Source organism: Rhinoderma darwinii, chromosome 4 (assembly GCF_050947455.1).
Source record: "Rhinoderma darwinii isolate aRhiDar2 chromosome 4, aRhiDar2.hap1, whole genome shotgun sequence".
Lineage (NCBI taxonomy): Eukaryota > Metazoa > Chordata > Amphibia > Anura > Rhinodermatidae > Rhinoderma > Rhinoderma darwinii.
The window spans coordinates 131,893,943-131,921,103 of record NC_134690.1 but is presented as its reverse complement, the minus strand read 5'-3'; the positions used below and the strand labels follow the sequence as shown (position 1 = coordinate 131,921,103).

The following is a 27,161-nucleotide window of genomic DNA, read 5'->3' as shown; positions in this document are numbered from 1 at the left end:
GATCACAAATAAGAAATTAAAATTAGCTAGATGATATAGAGACAACATAATATAGGCATAGATTCAATGAAAAGGAAAAACATTGATCAGTAGTGTACATCTCAGCTAGCCATTGTGCCTTAAGAAATGTTTCCCTATAAAGCTTGATGTATTTATTTATACTTGATTCACTTTATATTGGAACAGAAGGAGAAAGAGTTCCTGTACCAGGACCAAAAAACTAGTACTAGAGCACACAGTGGATAAACATGAATTTAAATGGTAAAATTTAGCATACCGCCCATTCCTCCCTATATAAAAAAAATACGAATTCAGAGTAAATATTACAGAGGAGGCAGTAAAAATCTATGAGCTCTAAACTTTTCAAAATTGTTTGCACTTACTATGGACTTGATGAACCCCTTCATACTTGAGAATAATCTTGATATTATTTAAACAGGATATGAATGAGGTCTCCAACTTTTTGAAAGGATCAAGAAATGGATGTGCTGTTAACGTCTGGAACTATCCCCCATACACACCTGGTAAAACAATGTGAAGTATCAATCATAGCATAAGGGCACCTGTACATGGGACGGAAAATTCCACAGGAAACGCGCGTGCGGATTTAACCGCAAATTTGTGGCTTTTCCGCAGCAAGAATCACATCCTAGGCATGCAGATTTTGTTACAAATTTCTTTGCATTTTTGACTGCAAATTTCACACCACTTATTAAAAGGAGTTAAATACGCAGTGAAAATATAGAGTTTAAATTGACATGCTGTGGATGTAAAAATCTGCACCGCAGGTCCATTTACATGTGGAAAATGTACGCAGCATGTAGATTAAATTTGTTAAAATCCCGTCTACTTTGCCGGTACTGTTTTACACTGCAGACTTACCGTCTGTATTTATGTACGAAAAATATGTACTTATTCCCCCCTTGTGCAGGTGCCCAAACAGGCATATGATACCTCTTTCTTTCAGATTTGTACGGAAGCCTTTCTAGCATAAATAAGCTGTCATGTTAATGATTAATTCCCCACTTTATGGCATTGATTTTCTCTAGTTAACAATTAAGTAAAGATATTGCATATATTATTACAGTCTTTCAGGCTTTTCAGATTTCTAATAAACATGGAAGTGAACCATGAAATACTATTTAAAAATAATTTTTAATACGATTTTTCATTGATTGTGATTTTTAAAAATGTAATAGAATCTGAAGATTCTATAGATGAAATATTGGAGTTGTTGAATGCTGTAATGTAGAATGTTATGTGAAGCCACCTTATCACCACAATCAATAGGAGTAATACAGTATTATGTGTGCACAGTGGTCATTTAAAATAATAGTAATGCATGTCTGGGCTTTATGTCTAGGTTGCACTTATTCTCTTGACATATACATCTAGTGGGGGTAATTTATCAATTTTTTTACGGCAGTTTGCTGGCATAGAAAAGTCACAAATTCATCAAAAATTTAGCGGGATTTGTCGCGGACCTACCGTATGTATTTACTATAATTTACGCCAGAAACTGTCATAGGTCCTAGCTGGCATAGATTTCCCTTTCAGGTGCACGGACAGTAGGAGATGCGCTTAATTTAATAAGAGGCCTGCATACAAAAAAGACAGTCTTCATAAATCTCCCCAGTGTGTCTTTGCTATCATTAGCCAAACGTTTGCCACAAAAGTGTCATTTTGGCATATGTTTGGCGAGTACATTTCGGTATTCCCTTGCCTAGTCGGTCTTGCTTTTCAATGCATGTTTAAAAAATATGTACTGCACGGTATATTTTTTGTCTTTTTATGGGTGTAATGGCAGATATATACAACTACTGTATATAGGCATACAGTTGCATATGTTTGGGGCAAATGTTCATCGGAACAATACAAGCGGCCAAAAGTAATACTCCAACGTAGCGTGGACCTAGTCTAGCAAGTCAAGCTATGTTTGTAATTGATTATATACCAGAGTAATAATTTTCCTGTACAATTCAAAATCTCCCTTGATATATCAGAATAAAAAAAAGTACAAAAAACAGCTTCTTAAACTGATCTTCGTAACCCATTTCTACTTTATATTTATTTTAAAGCCTAATAAACAACATATAAGCTAGACACTAATTATCGTGTCACCTCAAAAGTGCTTCCAAAATATTTTAATAGTGGTTGTAAAGGTTAATGACAGAGTTTGTCTGCAGCTTGACTTATTGATCACTTTGAACTATGATGTTCATTAAAAAGCCTTAGTACAAGCTGCATGGTCATGTATCAAGGAACGAGCACATTTATAATTCACTCTTCTTAGAAAAGTATCTTTGCGGGAATTAGATGAACAAAATGTGGCTAAAGGTTTCTGCATGAGAAAATATCTGTGTCTTTTTTTGTTAAGCAATTATGGATCGAGTAATGTTTTCGAAGACGCTCTGTATGGATGCACAACAAGCTTGGGGCTCCCATTATAATGTACATAGTTTGTATGGATATGCAATGACTCTATCTACAGAAGAGTAAGTTGAAATTATTATTATTGTTATTTTATGAAAAATGTTATCATAAAACTTTTCATGTTTGTATATCATTTTAGGTGTAAGGCCATTGTGTGATTGTGTTAAATTCCACTGTAGCTTATATGTGTCATTAGGCAGGACATAGCAAAGATTTTAATTCATGGAGCAGCTAATTTATTTAGGGCCATAAAAATATTAGCTGATATTCAACCCTTTATCTCGACATTCATGTTAAATGTATTTTTTTCACCATATACATTAATCACCAATCCACAGGATAGATGATAAATGTATGATAGCTGCGGGCCCCCCCACTGGGCCTCCATTATGCCTAAAACAGGAGTCCTGAGTTCCCCGTTTGTCCTCACCATGGTCATGAGAATTTGTATGGAGTTGAAGTCGAGCAACAATGCTGCCACTCCATTCAAACTCTCTGGGAAGTAAATATCTACTTTAATCCCAAAAATTTTAATAGCAGAAAAAGCGCTCCATAATCTAAAGAAATCTTGGGATACAAAAGTAATGAAACCATTAAAAATATGGTCACCAAAATGGATTGTGCAATTGGCATGCAAAACACTGTGAAGAGTTTAGCATTAAATGGGATGGAAATACAATCGGTTGAACAGCTGCTCCAGCCTGAAGGCCTCTGGATACAGGGCCACAAATGAAACATTTAGTAGAAGGTAAAAAGCAGAATTATATTGGGCGCTACCACCTTCGTGTAGGTTGAGTATGAAATAGACATTTATTCAAGCATATGACGCATTTCGAGGCCAGTCTGACCTCTTCCTTAGGTTTATCTTGATGAAGATGTCAGAGCTGCCTCGAAACACATTATATGTTTAAAAAAAATGTCTATTTTATACTCATCTACGCCCGATGTATTCCTTCTTTTTATCTTCTACTAAATTATTATTTTAGAGTCAAGGATCATAGGAATTTTCTCAATTGTGCGTCACCACATTCCAAGAGCCATAACTCTTTTTATTTTTGCTTTATTGCAACTGTAAAATAGCTTGTTATTTGTAGTAGAAGTATTTTAATGTCACCATTTTGGTATACCAATGCACTATTGCATATTAGTAATAAACTAACAGGCAATATATTAGGCAATGCCTTTGGCATGACATAATAGGCATATAGCCACGGCAGACATGAAGGCCTTCGTTAGATCTCCAGCTGCCATAGCAACCCATTAGCTCACCGCGATCGCATTGCGGGGTTCTGATGGGGTGACAAAAGGAGACCCCTCTCTTGGTCTAACTACTCAAATGTCGTGGTCACTACTGACCGTGGCATCTAATGGTTTAAATGGCCGAGATCAGAGTTGTCTTTTGTCCCGGCCATTGTAGCGGGATGTCGGATGTAAATTAAAGCTGGCAACCGCTGCTGATGGTGCAGGCACAGCAGTCCGCGCCACCAGTGGATGTACTATGGTCAGAACACTGCAATTAGGACTTAATAGTATATTTAAATGCTGGAAGGGGTTTAAAGGAAACTCCTGCAGAGCGTTAGTTTTTAGCTATTCCTTACCAATGGTAAACTTTACTTTTCTCTAGTCTACCTTTAACATGAATATCTTTCAAACTGACGTAATCATTAATTATATATTAAGGACTTACTTGTCTATTACTAGTGGTGTATGTATATGTTCTGTGATGGAAAATACAAAATTAGAATTTTCTTACACTTTATAACACACTTAGTCCTCCAATATATTTTTATATAAAGATTATAAATTAGCAGAAATATCACTGTATTTATCAATCTTTAGCATTTTGTTTAAACCAAGGAATCATTGCAGCATAAATGTCATCAGGATAATAGTTTCAGTAAGCTACATTTTATTATGGCTTTTCATTTTCAGAGCCATCAAAGCTGTTTTCCCTGGAAAAAGAAGCATCATTTTTTCTCGATCTACTTTTGCTGGATCAGGCAAATACTCAGGACATTGGCTTGGAGATAATGCTGCCAACTGGAATGATATTAAATGGGCTATACCAGGAATGCTTGAGTTCAGTCTTTTTGGAATACCTTATGTAAGCACATTACATAAATAAGCTTGCAAAACAAATGGTCATCTATGGGAATTAGCAGTAAATTGAGTTTATTTGTGTAGAACATTCTGATCCATTTTATTGCCAATTGGATGTTTTATGACAGTCAACATCAATAGCAGCAGAAAAATAGGCAACATTTACAGCTAATTATTTCAGTGTCATAAATGCTTTATAAGCAGAGAACTGTATATACAATGGTAAGAGTGGTCTATAATTAAAATAAAGACTAAAATATGAATCTAAACATATTCGTCATAGAATATTAATTGCAAATGAAATCAATACAAAAAAGATAATTATTGCACTCCTAAAAGTGATTATGGAAAATAAGGGGAATTATTGCACTGCATAACCCATTTACCAATAAATAATTACACATATAGTAATTCATACTAAACGGGTTATGAGGAACATAAAACTTTTATTTAAAAAAATGATAATAATAATAAATATATAATGTATAAAAAGAATTATAAGATAAAATAAAGCCATTACAGGGAGCAGTTCAATATATCTCAATATTTTGTCTGCAGAAAATGTATTGTATGTTTGGAGAATTTTCACTTGCGTATCAAGAATTGGATAGCCAACAGTTTCCTCTAAGGCTAGGTTCACACCTGCGTTGTGACATTCCATTGTTCTGCTCCGTTAGAGGAGCAGAACAAGGGAATAACGGAAGCAACACCGGACACTGCTGGTGGCTGACGGAACCGATTGACTTTAAATAGGTTCCATCGGCAATTCGTTGGGGTGTCCGTGATTTTACCGGACACAATAGCACAACATGTTGTGCTATTGTCTCCGCTAATATCCGGTAATCCCTGCTGAATCAGTGACAGAGGCCCCTAACGGAGCCTCCGACGCAGATGTGAACAAAACCTTACTTAGTATTGTATTTATTTTTGTACTCAGTAGGAACATTATGATAATCAAACCAAAACGCTAAATAGCCCCTTCTTTATTCTCATCATCCCCGATTTACGTCAGCCAGTATATGCTGCTCCATGAATAGAATGTAGGCAATGAAACTAGCTTGTATTCTGCTTATGGATTTGCAGGCAACAATGATATGCAAAATAGCTCTCCTCTACAGGAAAGAAAACTGTCTCTCTCTTCTTCCACCCATAGGTGACTGCCCTGTAAGTTAATGTCCATTGAAGTACAGGGTCGGCACCTATAACTGCATTAGTGACACAGTACATGTCTTTCTGGAAAAAAATCTATTTTTCATAATTTCCCCATGGAACATTATTCTTAAGAGTCCTTAAGACTTGCAAGGAGAAGCAGTGACCTATTGAAAGGCAAGCAGCAGTGACTAATATAAATTCTCCTCTGCCTTTCAATTATATAATTCGTAGTTGTAGTTAAAACTGACATTTGTCGTGGGAAAGCATATGCGATATACATAGGTTTTATATACAATACATATTATATTGGTATAATAAACGTTTCAACATTATTTCTGTAGATTGGTGCAGACATTTGTGGCTTCTTTGATGACTCTTCTGAAGAGCTATGTAGACGATGGATGCAAGTTGGGGCATTTTATCCATTTTCCAGAAATCACAATGCTGAGAATTACAAGGTAACTTTTTCGTACCTGTAAGGCTGGGTTCACACACAGTTTTTTGACGAGCTTTTTGACGCGGAAACCGCGTCAGAAAATGTGCCAAAAGACGGACTAAAATGCCTCCCATTTATTTCAATGGGAGGCGGAGGCGTTTTTTCCCGCGAGCGGAAAAAAACGGCTCGCCGGAAAAAAAAGGGACATGCCCTATCTTCGGCCGTTTACGCCTCTGACCTCCCATTGACATCAATAGGAGGCAGAGAAAGCGTATTTTGTGGCGTTTTATGCCCGCGGCGTTCAATCGCGTGCATAAAATCGGCGTGCAGGTAGAGGAAAATCTGCCTCAAAATTCCAAACGGAAATTTTGAGGCAGATTTTCCTCCTGCAAAAAAACTCTTTGTGAACCGAGCCTAAGGGTATGTTCACACGCTGAGAGGCAGTTACGTGTGAAAAGACAGACTGTTAACAGCTGCCTCGTTTCACACGTAAAAGCTCCTCCTCGTAATTTACGAGGCGTCTGAGACGCTCGTAAACCTTGAGCCGTGCTTCATTGATTTCAATGAAGAACGGCTCAAATTACGTGGCAAAGAAGTGCCCTGCACTTCTTTGCCGAGGCAGTAAATTTACGCGTCGTCGTTTGACAGCTGTCAAACGACGACGCGTAAATAACAGGTCGTCTGCACAGTACGTCGGCAAACCCATTCAAATGAATGGGCAGATGTTTGCCGACGTATTGCAGCCCTATTTTCAGACGTAAAACGAGGCATAATACGCCTCGTATACGTCTGAAATTTGGCCGTGTGAACATACCCTAAGTGTGGTGGCAACATGAAAACTGGAGATTATTAAACAGTACGAACACATGCAACAATATTCAATTGCATTAACAGAATATTAGTAAACAGATGCATTTGTAGTCATGTTTATAAGTGATTATATGTAACTTGATATTTAACAATGATTTCATTAGGTCGTGAGACAACACATGTCCGTATGTCCTGTGATCGGTGGAGGTTACAGAAGCGGGTCCCGTGGTGTTAAGCATATTGCTGTACCAACTTAAGCCCTACCTTTAAAAATAAAACAAAAAGAACAAAATCTAAAAACAGAAATTAAAAGGGTTCTCTGGGCATTTTATATTGATGGCTTTCATCAGGAAAGGCCATCAATATCAGATAGATGACTCAAGGCACCCCCGCCAATCAGCTTACTGAAGGGTCCACAGTTTTCATCGCCGCTGTCTCTTCAATGTCTACCAGGCCTCCGTAGTGGCTGTGCCTGGTATTTCAGCTCACATTTATTGACTTGAATAGGACCGGAACTGCAATCCCAGGGACAGCCACTACGAATATTTACGGCACTGTGCATGTAAACTGTGGAAAGGCCGCGGCGACGAACGCTGCGGCCCAATAAATCAGCTGATCGGCAGGGGTGCCTGGAGTTGGATCCACACCGAAATTATATTGATTACCTATGCTAAGTACAGGCCGTCAATATAAAATGCCCGGAGAACCCCTTTAAATGAAAACAACCACATTAACTCTGATCACAGTACTGTATTTATACTATAAATCGTGCATATGTTGAGTATTAAAAATAATACTTCTTTCATTAATTTCTTAAATTTCAGCCACAGGACCCTGCGTCCTTTGGCGCAGATTCTCTTCTTGTAAGGACAGCAAGGCATTATTTAAACATCCGATACACCCTGCTTCCATACCTTTACACTCTTTTCTACAAAGCACACACTAAAGGAGAAACCGTGGTGAGGCCTCTACTTCATGAGTAAGTACTGTAATTAAATTCTACCTTCCAAGGGTCATTTGTCAAAACCTTATTTTTAAGGCACTGTGGAAGCAAAAAGGCTTCTCTAGTGTAGATTCACACTGGTGCAACTTTAAAGAACTAAGTTCAACCATTCCTAAGCATAATTTCAGGCTTGTTCCTCACCTTTGCCCTGTAGCAGCAGAATACAGGCCACAATTATGATAGCTTGTGTTCTGTGAATGAACTTCACAGAGAGGTTTATGGGATGCACCATGGCATCGCCACATCCACCATGAGTAGAATGTTATTGTGCAGATGGAGCCTGAAGGTACTGTATTAACAAGGATTCTAATTTCCCTCAAAGGCTTCTGGGATATTATTAGAATTTCTGCCATTCATGTATTTTGAAGAATAGCTGCTACGCTGTTCATAATATATAAAATGTCTCCACAAAGAACCTTCACTTTAAGGTTACATGCACATGTTGCAGAATTTGGTGCAAAAATAGTATTAGTAAACGCAGGTATTTCCGCTGGTAAAATCCACACCCAATAGAGCTTTTTTATGCGTTTTTAGGTGTGGTTTTCACATTTTGATGTGGAAGTAGGTGCGGCTTTATGCTGCAGATTTTGGTTGTTTTTTTTATAAACTTGTCATATACAATTCGCAGGAGAAAATGCAATATAAATTGACATGTTGCAGATTTAAAAATATGCACCGAAGGTAAATTTACATGCGGAAATATTAGACCACGTGTAGATGATATTACTTAAAATCTCATTTACTTTGCTGGTACTGTATTCTGCTGCGGATTTGACGAAGGAAAATCCTGCACGGCTAATCCGGACGTAATACGCATTGTGTGCATTTGGCCTAAGACTCCTGTAACTGCTCTCTAGATATATACTAAGACTGGAATTCCACAGGGCATTTTAAACGCGTTTTTACTGCGTTTATATTGCAGTTTTGTAGTGATTTTCATATGCTTCTTAATTGCTGTGAAAAACGCATGGTAAAAATCGCATGCGTTTTACCACCAATCGCCTTGTTTTTTTGGCTGTGCAGTTGTTGTAGGCGAAGGACATGATAACTGCACAGCCAAAACCACATCGCAAAACCCTGGCGATTCACGGTAAATCGCATACTATTCCTAAGCATGCGTTTTTCACAGCAGTTAAAAGGCACATGAAAATGTCTACAAAACTATAGTAAAAAGTGGTAAAAACACAATCAAAATGTCCTGTGGAATTCCATCCTTAAATGGCATATTTACAGATGAAATAAGAAGATAGGTTATCAGTGTTTTTTTATGACAGCTGTATCTGACTAAACATATCTTATCTAATCTTTTCTTTGTAGATTCTACTCTGATCCAGAAACATGGGCGGTAGACAGACAATTTTTATGGGGACCCGGCCTTCTTATAACACCTGTACTCGATCAGGTGAATATGGTTGCCTCTCTTTTTTCTGTATATCTGTACATGATTGTTTTATTAATTATTTATCTATGTAATACATACTTTGGATGGAGTCATGGATATTTTTCACTTAGGTTCACATAAAATGTTTGGGGACTGAACTAATGGTTATGAAAATGTATGTCTCCTGTTTCTGTCAGGGTAAATTTATAAACCTTTTTTTTTATTAAGTGGACCATAAAATAAAATATATTTGCATATTTCTACTTGTCTCATGTTTACAGAAATCTGGTTTGCTGCAACGTTTTTGCAGCAGTTTTGTGAGAATGACAGCAAAATTGTCTACGTTTTTGTGTGTCTACAACTGTTAGGGCTTGTCCACAAGTAGCAGAATTGCTGCGTATTTCCTGTCCGGAATTGCGGACAGAAAATACGCAGCAGAATACAGTAGCAGCAAAGTCGGTGAGATTTAACAGATTTCATCCACACGCTGCGTAAAATTTCCAACCAGAAATTGACCGGCGGTGCAGATTTTTTGTACCGCAACAAGTCAATTCCTGCTGCGGAAAGTGGACAGAATCGCTGTATTGTCAGAGAAGATGTCACTATCTCCCAGCATTGAGAAAAACGCAGCAAATTCGGTACCATTTTCTGCAGTAAAAAAATGCAGGAAATGGTGCGGTTTTTCCACAGTGGAAATCCTGCTAGTTTCTGTGGAATTGCTGCAAAAATTTTCTCCAGCAATTCTGTTACGTGTAGACAAACCCTTATATGTTATAGACCATAAACAAACTTTGTAGTCTGATCTTGCAACCACACTTCCATCCATATGTCCCCCTACTTCTTAATACGCTACCAAATATATGTTAGGAGAAAATAGGGGACAGAAGAAAGTATGACTATAGGATTACACTACACAGAATTTGTTTGTAGTTTGTTCCCATGGGTGTATGTATATAGCCTTTAAGTCCTATTTATTAATGCTGCTTTTGCGGCAAATTTACAGTGGTTTTTGGTGTAATTTTGAATGCACTTCTGTTTTGTTTTACATTTGCAGTAAAATATTTGACTGTAATTTAAAAAAACTGCATAAAAAATTGCTGTCATACATCTTGACAAAAACAGCATACAGCCTAACCTTGAAGGTGACCTGTCATCATTTTTAGTTTGCGTTCATCAAGAAATATATATTAACTAATACATGTCTGTTATACATTTTGTAATGATGTTCATTTATTTATCATTTTAGTATTCTGTATCTGCTAATGCCTACATTCCTGATGCCGTGTGGTATGATTATGAAACTGTAAGTCACTAAGTGCTTTTTTTGTAGAGACTTTCTATTTGTTAGATGTTGCAGGCACTTTTGAAATGGGTCAGGAATGAATAAATACATTCAGTCCTCACATCCTATTTTCCATTGGATTGTGGTAGTAGCTGTTAGCTGATACTGTGATCTAGGTGGTAATTGTGGTGCGCAAGTCGCCCTGACTTTCAGACTACTGCTCCCCTCCAGTGACAATATGGGGGGAAATAATAGCATAAGACTATGCTGGTGCCTATAATTTCACATCAATGAAGGAGAGGTGAGTATTACATTTTAAACTTAAAAATAAAGTATATTGCAAGAAATGAGATGCAAATACATACAATTGCATATAGATTTTTGTTGATGTAAAGCTTTTATTTTGCATTTATAAGGTGGATCCAAACTGTGTGCAAACATATACCCATATCATATGTTTAAATATGTCTGCTGTTGTTTTCCATTATAAAAAAAAAGCATACAGTACTTCAACATTTTTTGGGGTTGCCTGTTGTTCTGTCTACAGTACTGTAAGAGTAATCCAGACATGGCAGACATATGCTAGAACAATTTTTTGCCACAATTCTATCCCGTAGAAGCTTATATGCACTGTACATTATACATTTCATATAATGTATGGGGTAACTGAATAAAAAATTATTTGTGGGGTCGAATGGGAAAAAAACTGTGATTCCTCCATAGATTTTTTTTTAAGGCTATGCACACCTTTGAGGGCTTTTTTTCTTCTTCTTCTTCTAATAAATATATCAGTCCGTTTGATTAGTGTAACTTCCTAGTTAGTTTTTATTTTAAAAAAATATATACTTTTGGAGATACAGCTGCTCTGTATTCTCTATACAGAACAGCTGTATCGTTCGCTTTTCACTGAATCCGTTACTCCCACGGACCTGATGGGTTCAGCTGTCGGCGGTTCCATGCAGGATCCAGCTGTTATCGATCAGATCTAAGTTCATAACTTAATGTGATAGTTTACAGCTGGATCCTACATGTCAGAGACACTCAGGACCCACCGACAGCTGAACCCATCGGGTCCGCGGGACTGATGGATTTAGTGAAAAGCGAACAATACAGCTGTTCTGTATAGAGAATACAGAGCAGCTGTATGTCCAAAAGTAAAACAAATTATTAATAAAAACTAATTAGGAAGTTACACTAATCACACTGATCTATTTATTAGAAGAAGAAAAAAAGCCCTTAAATGTGTACATAGCCTTTAGGTTTCATTTTTACCACGCTCACCACAAGGAAAGAATTACATGTTAACTTTATTCTGCATCAATAAGATAACGCCAAATTTATATAGTTTTTTTCATGTTTTACTTTTTTTACTCACAGAGAAAAAATTAATTGTTAAAAAAAAATGGTGTCAATTGAGCTGTGTGAGGACTTGTTTTTGCGGGATGAGCTGTAGTTTTTATTGGTAACATTTTGATGCCTATTAGGCACCCAGGATGCCATGACAACCATCATCACCTTGCGATCACGTGGTGGGGGCTGATGGGCTAATGGAAGGTGCTGCCCCCCTTTTTGATGGCTTATATGCTGCGGTTGCTATTGCAGTGGGGTGTCGTCTGTAACATACTGCCGACCCTCGTTGAGTATGGTTATGACGTAACCGTATGATTTTCTAATGGAAAGGTTGAACGGAACAGATGAACGGAAGTCAGCGCTGATATGAACTGGCACTTACTCACCTGATCTCTGAGCCAGCTGTAGTTATATTTTGCTAGAATAGGAACCATTGTTTACACAACAAAATAAATAAATCACTCACAATAGGATGTTCCATTCAAATCACTGTTTCTTCAAGTGGTCTTCTGATTTCAGCAAATGAATGCAATTTTTTTGTATAATTTCCACGAAGTACAGTAAAAAATAGTGTAGCACCGTGTTAGCCAGAAACAATATACAATGTTAAATACCTTTGTGTCAAAAAAGACGTGGAGTCTCTGTATTCTAACATCCCCCATGAGGATGGCATAGCCACATGCCAATACTTTCTTCAAAAGAACAATCTATCGACAGGGCCAGCCCTACAACTCATCAGGCTCGTACTCCATCACAATTATTTTTCATTTGACACAGATATATATCTGCAGTGTATGGGAAGCGCTATGGGTAGCAAAATGTCACCACAATATGCTAACCTGTTTACGGCCAAACGAGAGGAGGAGTTTTTATTAACCTGCACAACTAAACCTCTACCATATTTCCGGTACATTGATGACCTGCTGATAATCTGGATGGGCTCTGAACATGAACTGCTTTCTTTCCATGAAAACTTCAACAAGTTCCATCCTACCATCAAACTCACTTTCAACTACTCAACCTCTCAACTTCATTTCCTGGAGATGAGAAACAATACCATACAAACCACAATCTACCATAAACCTACAGGCCGTCCAGCATATCTGAGATGGAACAGCTTTCATCCGAGACACATAAAGAATTCCATCATCTACAGCCAGGCTCTGCGCTACATACAAATCTGTTCAGACAGTGAAGACAGAAAACAACACCTGCTGTCACTGAGGAATACAATCTTACAACAGGGATACCATCCACGGAATATAGATGATCAGATCTACAGAGCAACAAGAACTCCAAGGAGCAATCTTCTGGAGTACAAAAAGAAGGAAGACAACAGCAGGGTGCCCCTAGTGGTCATATACAACCCACAAATGAACAACTTGAGGAAGATTACTGCTGATCTCCAACCTATATTTAACAAATAAACTGAATGAAATATTCCCAGATTTACCTCTCCTTGCATACAAACAGCCACCAAACCTAAGGAATCTCCTGGTCAGAAGTGCCCTCTCATCACCATCAGAGACTGGCACCTTTCCTTGCAACAGTAGAAAATGCAAGACCTGTACCAACATCTTGTCATCAAACACCATCCACATACCAAACACGTAGCAGGACTATAAAACCACTGGCACATTCTCATGTACATCCGCCAACGTAGTGTACATGATCCTGTGTACAAGGTGCATCAGTAAAGGAATCTACATTGGAGAAACAAAGCACAAAATACGGCATGAATTTTCACAGACATCCAATAAAACAGGAGGTGGATACACCCGTGGGAAAACACTTCTCTGGACCTGAAAAATTTGGGAATTTAAACTGATGATAAAATTCCAGTCATTGACACAAGGCCTCAATCTAACACCAGGATTTATGAGCCACTACATGGACACACGTCACATCCCCCATCAGAATAACTCCTAAGTCATCACCCCTATTACCTCAGTTTTATTGCCCCGGCTTATCTTAATGATATATCACTTCATGTACTAATTGTCTTTGTGTAACATCTAAATGTTGTGCTTTTTTCTAAGTCATTCATTTGTAAACTTGCCTGAAGAAGGAGCCTGTGTGCTCTGAAAGCTTGCATATATCATTTTTGTGGTTAGTTAATAAAGGTATCATATCTACAATACTTTTGTCTTTTTTGACACAAAAGTATTTAACATTGCATATTGTATAATTTCCAAAATACTTTCTGCATTAATTGCTCACGGTTTTCAAGATCTCTGCTTGTTGTTATTCAGTAGGAACATTTGTTGTTTACTTCCAGTGGATTCAATTCTGTCCATGGTCATGTGATGGACGCACAGGTGCTGGGATCAATAGAAGACACAGCTCTGATACACATACTATAACTGTAACGTGCCATGCACCTGTGTGTCCATCACATGACCAGGATATAATTTTATCGTCAATATCATCCTAGCAAGGTAGTATTGTGTTGAATATTGGTCTATATCAGGGGCAGACATAGTCAACATAGGCTTCCTGAGCAAGGAAATTATTTGGGCTCCTTGTTAGCTAGTTTGTTGAAAGTTGTTTGCTTGTCATAGAGTCATTTAATGGTGTGACAATTTTATTGGTGAATTGAAATACACCAGTAAGGCCTAATGCACTATAGTGATTTTGTGGTCCACAAAACCACGGTTCAGTTGTGGTCCATTTGTCCGCAAAAATAATTTCCTTAGTGCTTTCGTGTGTCATTAGTATTCAGGGATCCACAACTAAAAAAATTGATGTCACCAGTTTGTCATGCAGCAAATACAAACCGTAAAATGACTTGTCCTGAGTTTTTGATGCCTAACTTCATGGCCCCGACACGGATCTGTGAACATCACGGTCATATGCATGGGGTCATATAATTGAAAATAGCACACAGACAAAAAACTACGGCCGTGTGCATGAAGCGTAATTATGAGCTACAGCAATCTTTAACAGTCGTTTACTTTCAATTAAGTATAGAGTGGGTGATGGGCCCCTTTCTCTACAGGGCCCTATGCAGCTGCACATATGCTATGTTTCCACCTGGTCTATCCCCTGAATAGTGCTAGAAGTATATTTTAAGAGAGGCTATGTCATAATATTGGAAGACAATAGAAAATCCCAATACTGATATAATAGACAGACAGGTCTTTCTGTTACACAGTGTAGCAATGTGACATGTAAGTATTATCAAGCACAGTTTGATGTAAAACATAACTTATTTAGTTAGAAACTGGTTTTTTTTTTGCATATTTTGCCTGTAAGCTCTTCTAAATAGCAATATACGGTACTAATGGACTCCTGCATTGATCTTCTTTGTAGGGTTCAAAATACCAATACAGAAAGCAACGTGTGAACATGCAACTCCCTGCAGACAAACTTGGACTTCATCTCAGAGGAGGTTATATATTTCCCACTCAGCAACCAGATGTCACTACTGAAGCCAGGTATGAATAACAAGCTTGATTGGCATTGAAAAAGATGATATATTTTGGCAGCACATGGAAGCAACAACAGTCCTAATACCTATTCCGGTGTTTATACTATGTAATTATCATTTGTTATATTTGAGCACCTGCAGATGCCAGACTTTCTCCTATATATCCTCATATAACTTCTCTCTGGACTCATTCAAATGTTATAATCACAGACCATTGTTGTGATGCATTGGCGGCATTCATTCATTACATTTGTTTAAAAATGGAAAAATATAGGATTCAGTTTATATTAAAAATTATTCATTTACAATATGTAGCTTATAGAATATTTTATTACTTAGGTTGGTTTAGCATACAGTGCACTAAACAATGCTTAATTCAATAACATTCTCTTATTCCTTCTTAAAAAAATAGAAGAAAAAAAAAAACACAAAACAATGGAATGCTTGGTTAATGTAACTTATCCATTTCACTAAGGATACATTTGAAGTAGCGCTTGTTTCACAATGTCTTGTTTCCTCCCAGCTCAGTTACAGCTATACATTTTGAACCATTTCATTATGGGCAGCTGTGCCATGAGATCTACACCAAAATAGAGCATTCTCTCATGTGTAGACAGAAGGTCACTCTCCCCTGTGCAGATAGCTTTCTGTGAACTACAGGACGACATCATCACCCATCAAACTCCATCTGGCAGCTCTGAGACCACTTCTCTCCCTACCCAGCTCCACCCTACTTGTTCCTCTATATGTCCCCATGCATATACTGCCAGTGGGGTAACTACCGCTGTAGCAGCCATAGCGGCTGCTACATGGCTCTCGACAGGATGGGACCTGTGCCACCCACCGTTGTGGCCCCCACCACCCCTGGTGGCGCCGTAGCGACGCCACATTCAATAGTATCTGCGTCCTTAGGACGCAGATACTATTGAACACTATGGTAGAGCAGGCAGATATTCCCCTACTCTGCCATTTACTAGGCTACAGGCCACATTCGAGGATCCCTGCGCAGGCCTGATGACGTCACTGGATCAGGCCAGCCAACGCAAGGATCCGGTCTGCATTAATTCGCTCTGTTCGTCGCGGGAAAGGGGCCTAGGTAAGTATGAATTTTTTTGTTTTATTTGTTTGGGGGTCGCTATATGGCACTATATATAGGAGGTGGGGTCGCTATATGGTGCTATCTACAGGACGGGTGGTCGTAATATGGCGCTATCTACAGGAGCGGGCGTCGATATATGGCGCTATCTACAGGAGGGGTGGTCGCTATATGGGGCTATCTACAGGAAGGGGGTTGCTATTTGGTGCTATCTACAGGTGGAGGGCTGTATGGCACTATCTACAGGGGGGATGTATGGCGCTATGTACAGGGGGGTGTATGACGCTATCTACAGAGGGGTCCATATGGCGCTATCTACAGGGGGGCCATATGGCGCTATCTACAGGGGGGACCGAATGGCGCTATAAGCAGGGGGCCGTATGGCGATAACTACAGGGAGCCATATGGCGCTATCTACAGAGGGGGCCGTATGGTGCTATCAACAGGGGGGCTTTATGGCGCTATCTACAGGGGGGGCTGTATGGCACTATCTACAGGTGGGCTGTATGGCACTATCTACAGGGGGGCTGTATAGAACTCTACAGGGGGAGCTGTATGGCACTATCTACAGGGGGGCTGTATGGCACTATCTAAAGGGGGGCTATAGAGAACTCTGCAATGGGGGCCTGTATGGCACTATCAACAGGGGGCTGTATGGCACTATCTACCGGGGGGCTGTATGGCACTATCTACCGGGGGGCTGTATGGCACTATCTACCGGGGGGCTGTATGGCGATATCTACAGCGGGGTGTATGGCTATATCTACGGACTGTGCTTTCTTTTATCCTATCTATAGGAGGAGCTGTATGGTGCTATCTTCAAGAGGGAGGTGGGGGTGCTTACTGCAAGTGGGGTGTGACACTTTCTACAGCGAGTCTGTATAGCACTGTCTACAGGGGGGTCCGTATATCACTGTCTACAAGGGGGGCTGTATGGCACACTCTACAAGGGCTTTCTCTAAAGGGGGCACTATCTAAAAGGGGGGGCTGTGTGTGGCACCTAGGGGAGGGGGCAATCAAAAGTTTGTTATGGGGCCCAGATTTTCCTAGCTACGCCACCTGTATAGTGCTACTGAAGAGATATCTTCTTCTATCCAAGGCCTCATGCACACGTCAGTATTCTGGTCAGTAGTTTCCTTCAGTATTTGGAAGCCAGAACATAAACAGAGAAAACCTATAATGTAAAGATTTGCACCGCTTCCGTGTTCTGGACCCACTACTGAAGAAAAATACTGACGAGAATACTGGTGTGTGCATGAGGCCTTAGGGAGCAGGAGTGCCGTTATATAATAGGTGAGCCAATACTATGAAAAGCTTCAGAGTTATAAAACTTCACTGACTCACATTGACGGTCTACACTATCTGTGAGTACTTTGTGCAGAATCTCCAGTGTATTCCTATTAGATGCAGCTTATCACTGCTTTATCCTGCTTGCAAGGAGACATCTAGCACGAGCAGAATGGAGAGGAGACAGGCTAATGCAACATAGGATAAACTGAGACTCTGCAATGTGAGGAAAAAAGTTATTTGTCACTTATCTATCACAGCAAGTGCTGGGATAGATCCCCTCTGCCTCTGCAAAGCTAGAGGCATGATGGAAACTGTAGGCTGCATTAGAGGGGAAAAAGGAGATAAGATGGCAGAAAATCCATAAATAACAATTTACTAAAACAGTTATACACAAAGTACACACAGGAGCCTCTACATTATTATTTAATAATTGCCTATGCTGCACTAAATAGGCAAAACAAATAGCTGGAGTGCTTCTTTAAAAAACTTTAGGTCAAATTATAAGAAAATAGTTTGGCAATGGTCAAAAAATGTTCAAAGGGTTTTTCCCATCTCAATACAGAAGATATGCCATAAATGCATTAAAATGGGGCCCACCTCTGGGACTCCCACCTATTGTAATAATGGGGGTTTCCTGAGTAGCTGCCAACTGCATCGGCTTCACCGGAGACTTGGCTGCACTTGTGCACAACTCTCTCCACTGAAGTCCATGGGAGTTAGGGTATGTGCACACACAAACTCAAAAACGTCTAGAAATACAGAGCTTTTTTCAAGAGAAAACAGCTTCTGATTTTCAGACGTTTTTTAAGCCACTTTCGATTTTTGCTGCGTTTTTCACTGTGTTTTTTATGGCCGTTTTTGGAGCTGTTTTTCTATAGAGTCTATGAAAAACGGCTCCAAAAATGGCTGAAAAAGTGACATGCGCTTCTTTTTCGCGGCCGCTTTTTTATGCGGCTGCATAAAAAAAGGGCCCGTCGGAACAGAACACTGTTTTTCCCATTGAAATCAATGGGCAGATGTTTGGAGGCGTTCTGTTCCAGATTTTTCGGCCATTTACGGCCGAAAATAAGCCGTGTGAACATACCCTAACTGAAAGAGCTGAGTGATACTTGCTTAGATATATTGGAATATACATCTACATCTTTTCATATAATTTCATCTGTCTATCTATCTTGCATTCCGTTTAATAGGGAGAATTTCCACGTTAGGGCATGACCACACGTGGCGGATTTCCTCCGCAACTGTCCGCATCAATGCAACAAAATGTGCAGAAAATTGATGCGGACTAGCTGCTGCGGACTGCGGTAAAAGTACTTCCCTTCTCCCTATTCAGTGCAGGATAGAGAGAAGGGACAGCACTTTCCCTTGTGAAAGTCAAAGAAATTCATACTTACCGCCCGTTGTCTTGGTGACGCGTCCCTCCTTCGGCATCCAGCCCGATCTCCCTGGATGACGCGGCAGTCCATGTGACCGCTGCAGCCTGTTATTAGCCTGTGATTGGCTGTAGCCGTCACTTAGACTGAAACGTCATCCTGGGAGGCCGGACTGGAGACAGAAGCAGGGAGTTCTCGGTAAGTATGAACTTCTATTTTTTTACAGGTTGCTGTATATTGGGATCGGTAGTCACTGTCCCGGGTGCAGAAACAGTTACTGCCGATCGCTTAACTCTTTCAGCACCCTGGACAGTGACTATTTACTGACGTCTCCTAGCAACGCTCCCGTCATTACGGGAGCCCCATTGACTTCCTCAGTCTGGCTGTAGACCTAGAAATACATAGGTCCAGCCAGAATGAAGAAATGTCAAGTTAAAAAAGCAAGACGGATCCGCAGCACACATAACATGTGCATGACAGCTGCGGACTTCATTGCGGAAATTAGAATCTCCATTGAAGTCAATGGAGAAATTCCGCCATGAGTCCGCCACTGCTCCGCAACAGACAGAGCATGCTGCGGACACCAAATTCCGCTCCGCAGCCTATGCTCCGCAGCGGAATTTTACGCCTCGTCTAAACGAACACTGCTAAATTAAAGTGTAAGTCAATGGACAAACGGCTCCGCTGCGGATTAACGCTGCGGAGTGTCCGCAGCGGAATTTAAGTGAAATTCCGCCACGTGTGAACCCAGCCTTAAGATTTTTCAAACCACTGACAATTGAGCTTTGGATGGGCATTTGTATGATTTTATTTATGGTATATTCACCACTATTTTCAATTGTGGATTGATTCACTGAGGCAATGTTCTTTAATAGTATAAGTCAGACGACAAACATTTACATTTTATGACTTCACAAACAAGAAAGATGATATTTCTGTATGAACAATCAATTTTAATCAACGGTAAACAATAGTCTCATTGTTAATCATTGATTGTTTTGTGCTTTTACACTGGTCAATTATTGTTACAATGACTCAAACAAATTAGGAGTAGGTTTCCATAAAGTGACTGCAGTGCAGTAGTATATCGCATTGTAAAGAGGATAAGATAGCCTATGCCATTAACCCATTAACACGAAAATAATGGAGTTATTAGATACTTCTCTTTAGAGATGCAGTAATTGTTCATAAAAGACCCAAGTGATTGCACGATAAAGAACTTAAACAAAGGATGATTCCGGCTTATTATAAATTCACTCCTTGATAGTAAGCAGAATGATAATTGCATCTTATCAGTAATTATGGTAAGAGGATAATTCCCTTACAATCGTATAAAATATTGCTTTAAGCATTCAAATGGACATAACGTTATGCATTATATCAACATCTCAGCATTATACATTGCCTTCATTGCAAAAGCTGATTTTCGAGCAGCCAGACTCTATTCATCCCCAGAGGTCTGTTAGGCATCTGCAAATATGAAGAGCTACTAAATGAAAAAAGAAAAAAGTTTTGCTGAGATGAAAGAAAAGAATCTCAATACTGATGTTGCTTGTGCAACTGAACTTGATCCCTCATAATCCCAAAACACAATGCCAATAAAAGAAAAGTTACGCTTCAAGCCTGACATTTGGTCGGAGTTAAACGACTTTGAGAAAGGTGAACAGTTTCATTATCCCATCATAGAGCTTGTGGAAAAGTATTCTACAGTACATGAAAAGATAAGAGTTAAGTGTGATTTTGTGATTCATTGCTTTAGTAATACCAAGATTTAGTATCAAATATAGGTATTTGCTACTATCCTTTTTAAAGACAACATAGCTGTATTTTTTTCTGCAAATATTGTTTCTCTTTGTTTGAAAATCTGAGATTAAGACCTCGTACACATAGCAAAACTGTGTGCACCGAGAATGTACTGTGGCCCACCGATTACCTATGGTTCCATTTTATGGTTTCATAGGCATTTTGTGTGCCATTGCATGGTGCCGGTGCCTATGTATAGCAGAATATTCTCTGCATACTTCCGCAATGGAGTTTGAATACCTTAGCAATGTAGTATGCATTAAAGGGAACAGGTCACATTTTGTTTTTCATTAATTATATATGCCTCCATCAGAAATCAGAGGCATACAGAGTTCCAGTATGTAACCATAGATACCTATGGGTGTCATATTACAGAACTGTACAACATAGATCAGTAATATGAACATGTACATGAGTTTTTGTTTTTTTTTTAAAACTGATATATATTTTTCAAAAAGCAGTGAGCAAACTGATTTCTAAGACCTGCCATCCAGAATGAATGGAAAGTTATCTTTAATATCATTTAGTTGGAATAAAAAAATATACATTGTGGTCTAAAGTGCAAATTATGTAAATAGCTATTATTTTTGTCAATTTGTTTTAGTCGTAAAAAGCCTCTTGGCCTAATTGTCGCACTGAATGATGAACAGAGAGCCCATGGAGAGTTCTTTTGGGATGATCTAGAATCCAGAGGTAGACACAAATACGTTTTACCACTAATTTTCTTTGTCTAAATGTGGACAAAAATGTAATTACCTTGTGCAGCAATAATATTTTAAAATGTATGTAGATCAGGTAGTACCAAAGGGGTTGTCCAGGATTGGGACAAAAGGCCTGCTATTTTTTTTTTCCAGAAACAGTGCTACTCTTGTCCCTTGGCTGTATCTAGTATTGCAGCCCATCCTCATTCACCTGAATAGGGATGAAGTGCAATACCTGTTGCAGTCCAGGGACAAGTAAAGTGCTGTTTCTGGGGGGAAAAAAACATGACCCCTTTTATGTAATCTTTGACCATCCCTTTGAATTTTGCCTTCTCTTCTTTTTTATCCTTTTCAATTTTTTTTTAAATTCTGTGAAAACTCATTGGATAACTATCATACGTAATGTGATTGGTTCATCGTGTATAGCAGTGGTCGCAACCTGTAGCTGACTTTCACAAGAGCTGGAGAGTCACAGTTTGTAGACCACTGATATATAGCATGTTAATACATTAGATACAAATATGTATACAGAATCTGTCAGCAGTTTGGAGGCCTCAAAACTTCTGACAGCACTATACAAGAGAGCGGGAGGGCATTGTAACGATACCTGTTGACTCGGTCATGCAAATTGCATGACCAAGAAATCGGCATTTAATTCCATTGCAAGTGCCACTCTCTGCTCTGAGTGACGGTTTAAGCGGTCTCCTAATTGAACACTAGAGCCATTACTCAGAACAGAGAGTGGCACTTGCGATGGAATGGCGGGGCTGGCAGCGTTCTCTAAGGAGAAGCCAAGATTACTTGCACATCAAGGAGCCACCTCTGTGGCAACTGTGATCGCGGGACCGAGGGAACGAAACATTGATTTAGACAATGACAATGACCGAGACAATAGGTTTTGTTACAATGATCTCCCTGATATTGCGCTGAGCAGTTTTGAGGCCTCAAAACCGTTGAAATTCCCTTTAAATATAAACATAAATGAAACGTATGAGATTGTCAGACTAATAAAAGATACAATTCAAAGGTGTAAGACGTTCTTATTGATTGCTACTTAACTCAGTAGTTAAGAATGATATCCACATTCAAACTCTTCAAACAGCAAATTTTCCAGCAAAAAGTCAAACATACACATATAATTTGCAAATGGTCTTAACTTTCTAGAGTCTGTGTGTATAATCCTATTTATGTATGTAGACAGCATTGCTCTTTTCACACTGCAGAGCAGAATAATTAAATTGATTTTCTTAACTGATAACCCACAACGCTTGTTGGTGGCACGTTCATTCTTACTTCAGACGCTTGCAAGATTTGTTTTAACATTCAGCTAAGGAACTTTACTTCAACATTAACAAAACATATGATAGAGCAGTGAAAAAGGTCAACCCAATAACACAGAATGGTATTGTAGGTTATGAAGCTGAGTTTAGACTATTGTTCTGAGTTATCAGGCATTTTAAGAAGGTAGTAGTCTTTATGTGATGTCTGTCACTTAGGTTACAGTGTAAGAAAACCGCTGTGCACTGGAACATTTCCCCAGAATATTAACTTTGCCTTGATCTATTGTTGCAATTTATAAATCCTGTTTGCATGTCCAAATACTAAAAAGTTTGAAGGGAACCTGTCAGCAGTTTTGAGGTCTCAAAACTGCTGTGAGAACGATAAAGGGGAGGGGGAAGTCATTTTAAACGTAACCGTTTGTCTCGGTCATTCATGTTGCATGACCAATAAAACAAATTTTACGTGTATTAAAAAGGTAAGTTAAAATGACCTTCCCTTCCCCCCCCCTATATTGCTCTGTCAGCAGTTTTGAGGCCTTAAAAATGCTGACCAAATACCTTAAAGGTAACCTGACACAATGAAAGCCTCTAGTGTTGACAGGGTGCACTCCTAGGGTAATGCCCGCATCAGAGAAAGATCCAATCCCCCTCCATTTGTAACCTCTCTGTCAGCCCCAGCATCATAATCACAGAGTTAGACAGTTTTATATAACAAAGGCCCTCAGGGTTGTCCTCTTAGATTGCCTGTTTGGACATTCCGTAGGTATGTTCAAATAGGGGCCTGTCATTTTTTGCTAAACGGGAAATAGTGTCTTGGAATACGTAAATGCTGTATGCCAATGCATTATAAATAAAAAAAAAAGTTACAAAAAAGTTGAATAAAATTTGGTACAGTTAACATAAAAAAATCCCCAAAAATAAGTTGCCGAAGTAAATAAAACTTTTTTTATTAAATAAAAGTAATTACAACATAAAATACAGTACATATACATATTTGGTATCCCAACTTACAACATAGTAAACTTGTCATTTATAGTGAATTGCGAATGTCGTTGCATTCCGACCCCAATAAAAAAAATACTAGCAAAAGCCAGAAGTCAATCCGAAAGGAATGAAAGTTATGAAGAAAAGAGTGATGTATCTCTTTTCTTTTGTGTCCACCTCTGTGACTGACTAAATAAACTGAGCCAAAATCTGCATCCAAACTTTGTTTGTGATCCTGGCCTTACATTTGTAACAAGCATTTTTTCTGATGTCTTTCAAGTCCTATAGAGAAGCCTATGGGAAAAACGCTAGAAAAATACCAATGACTTAAAAAACATACCAATAGGCCACAAACAAAAAAGCATTGTATGAAATCCATTTTATATTTTACTATAGACTGTCAGCTAACATGTGGTCGCAGAGTTTTTGGCCAAAAAAAACTAAATGTCAAATTATACAATTGCCAAAACACATGCCGAGGATGGCTTGGACCTTAAGGGGCTAGTGTATTGCAAGGTTTGTTTGAACTGTACGTAAACCAGCATATTGTTCTGTGTCATTATTAAGTTGTAATGTTTCTAATCACTTTTTTTTTTTTAGGTACCATTGAAACGGGCAAATATATTTTATATAATTTATCAGTTTCCAATGTAAGTACTTTTCATATCCTTGTGAGGAAACCATGAATAGCATATTCAGAAGTCTAGGTCAATTTTTATAGAAAATAAATAAGTCACATCTTAAAATGTGGATTTGTTCTGTAAAAATGAAGCATTAACAAAACAGTATTCAATAGAAATTGATGATGTTACATGGGACACTGTCAGTAAGTAAGATGGACTTGAATCAATGTTAATTAGATCTCTATCGTGCCAGACAAGTCTGTAAAATACTAAAATGCAAGTCCAACGAAGATTAGGTGAGACATATTGATTACATAGACATTCTCAATAATTGAATCTACATTTAGAAAATGATATTATGTGTTATGGTCTTTTCACAGAACATTCTCACTATGGAAGCAACAAGATCAGATTATGCTGACCCCAATAACCTAAAGTTTGAAGAAATTAAAATATATGGACTTATCCGGGGAACTACAGCAGTCACAGTAAAGAAGGATGGTGTTGTCCAGCCGGTTACTCATTCTTTTAGCCTTGATTCCTATAAGGTAGGTTAATATTGTCATGCTCTTTCTTTTCTAATTTACTTATTGTTAAATACTTCATTCATATATTAAAAATAATACATAGAAATATAATAATTGAATTAGTAAATAAAAATATGAAATTATTATACATTATAACGTTACATAAAAACATGAATAATTAACAATAATATTTGCAAACATTACTTGCATTTACAAATGGGAGATAGGAGGCACCTTAAAAAACGGTTGATTGGCGGGGGTGCCGGGAGTCGGATTTCACCAATCAGATATTGATGGTATTTCCTGAGGATCAATATCCTACACTGCTGATCAGTATCAAAAAACCTAAATTCCCTGCACTTTAATGTTGTTAACTCAAGAAAACATGGAAAGTCAAGAAGTTGAAATATTATTTACAGGCATTTTGTGTGCCTGTATTGAGGAGACAGATGCAGGAAATCAAAACTGTCTATAGAGACTACTGATATTATGGCCTCCTACTGGACAGTTGGAACGCAATAAGAAGGCTATAAGCCACCACAACCAGCGGTGGATGCCTGTAGTCAAATTATACAGGCCACAACAACATTCAATCCCTGTGCCTGCAAAATTAAGAAATCAATATAAGATTTAATTAAAAATGTATTTATTTTTAAAAATGTTTTCACTAAAGTATCTTTTTCAATAAGGTTTTGTGTTTTATATTAGGTCCTACATATAACAGGACTACAGCTGACGCTTGGACAATCTTTCACTGTCGAATGGAATCAAATGGGTCCTGGAGGGACTACTGACTCAGAAAAGTTTGATTGCCACCCAGAACCTATGGCTAATGAGAACAAATGCATCAGTCTTGGCTGCATCTGGGAGGTTTGTGAAATGATAGAATAAAATAAAACTATTTGAAATATTGCAGGGGGAAAAAAAAACAAGAGGCACAAAAGTGAGTTGTTAATGTCTTTAAGTAACATGACCTAGAAATAACATAATATATAACATTTTAAAGCATTCATGTTCTTTATGATAATTATCATCTAAATAATAATAACTACTAATAATTAATTTAGTATTTTCAGTGAAAACCACCAATAATTATGATCTTAAAAAAGGAGTCTAGCTTTTTATTCGCTCCCCAGATTGCAAATGTAATGTGTATTGCAAACATGTGTATTGAGTTACCTGGCACTGTAGTTCACGGGACTCAATTTTGGGTCGCCATGGGGGTCACGTGATCTTCATTCTGACACCCTGTATCCTACAACGTCTGATGTAGAGACCATAAGTCAGGCTCTCAATGCAAGTCAATGAGAGCCTCGATGTCTGTCTCATAGACCTCCAGTTTCGATAGTAGACGTTCTAAGATTTGGGCTGTCAAAAGACAGATCACATGACCCTATGGCGACATGGAGCTGGGGGGTGAAATATAGCACAATACGCATGTCTACATTACACTACATTACATTTGCAAATGGGGTAAGGGCTGAGGAAAACAACCCTGGAGTTCTTCTTTAAATAAATAATACAAATTTGTAAATACACACAGAGTTCTGAGTTCTGCACAGAAAAAGCTCCCGGGAAAACATGTCACCCATAATTGTATTTACAGCGCATTTCAGACCCTGGAAACATTGTCACTTCTGTTTATAATCAACTGCATGATGACACATTAGAATCAACACATCACATACTAAAAATAAGCACATTGCTACAAATAACAGTAGTATGACATAAACAGTTGTGCAAGGAAAATCACACTGGGAGAAATATTCAGCGTGCCCATTGATGCCTGAACTGTTCATGCTCGGGGCATAAAGCCCAGAGAATTGCACAAGCGATCGTTTACTTTTTCCACACATTTTTTTTAAGTGACAATGATGTTTCATATTTGTATTTAGATATTTACTGCAGTTGTTTTATATAATTTAACTGTGGAAAGCATTGTTGCATTTATGTGTTTTGTATCATGAAAAAGCTCCTTACACTGGACAAAAATAATGGGACACATGCATAAAACAGAGTTTTTCTTTTAGGAAAGCTGGTACTGCCAATGTCGCATGAAGTTGTGCCATATATATATATATATATATATATATGTATATATATATAT

General features: G+C 38.5%; 1 protein-coding gene across 1 annotated transcript in view; it reads left to right on the top strand.

The window, feature by feature from the left end:
* The window catches only part of SI (sucrase-isomaltase), a 210,546-nt gene that overhangs the window by 31,607 nt on the left and 151,778 nt on the right, over nucleotides 1-27,161 (top strand). Inside the window, 10 exon segments of the mRNA XM_075863657.1 lie at nucleotides 440-524; nucleotides 2,378-2,495; nucleotides 4,366-4,537; nucleotides 6,027-6,143; nucleotides 7,756-7,910; nucleotides 9,252-9,336; nucleotides 10,562-10,618; nucleotides 15,260-15,384; nucleotides 21,544-21,632; nucleotides 24,846-25,033. Of these exon segments, the coding sequence (XP_075719772.1) occupies nucleotides 440-524; nucleotides 2,378-2,495; nucleotides 4,366-4,537; nucleotides 6,027-6,143; nucleotides 7,756-7,910; nucleotides 9,252-9,336; nucleotides 10,562-10,618; nucleotides 15,260-15,384; nucleotides 21,544-21,632; nucleotides 24,846-25,033 (1,191 nt within the window).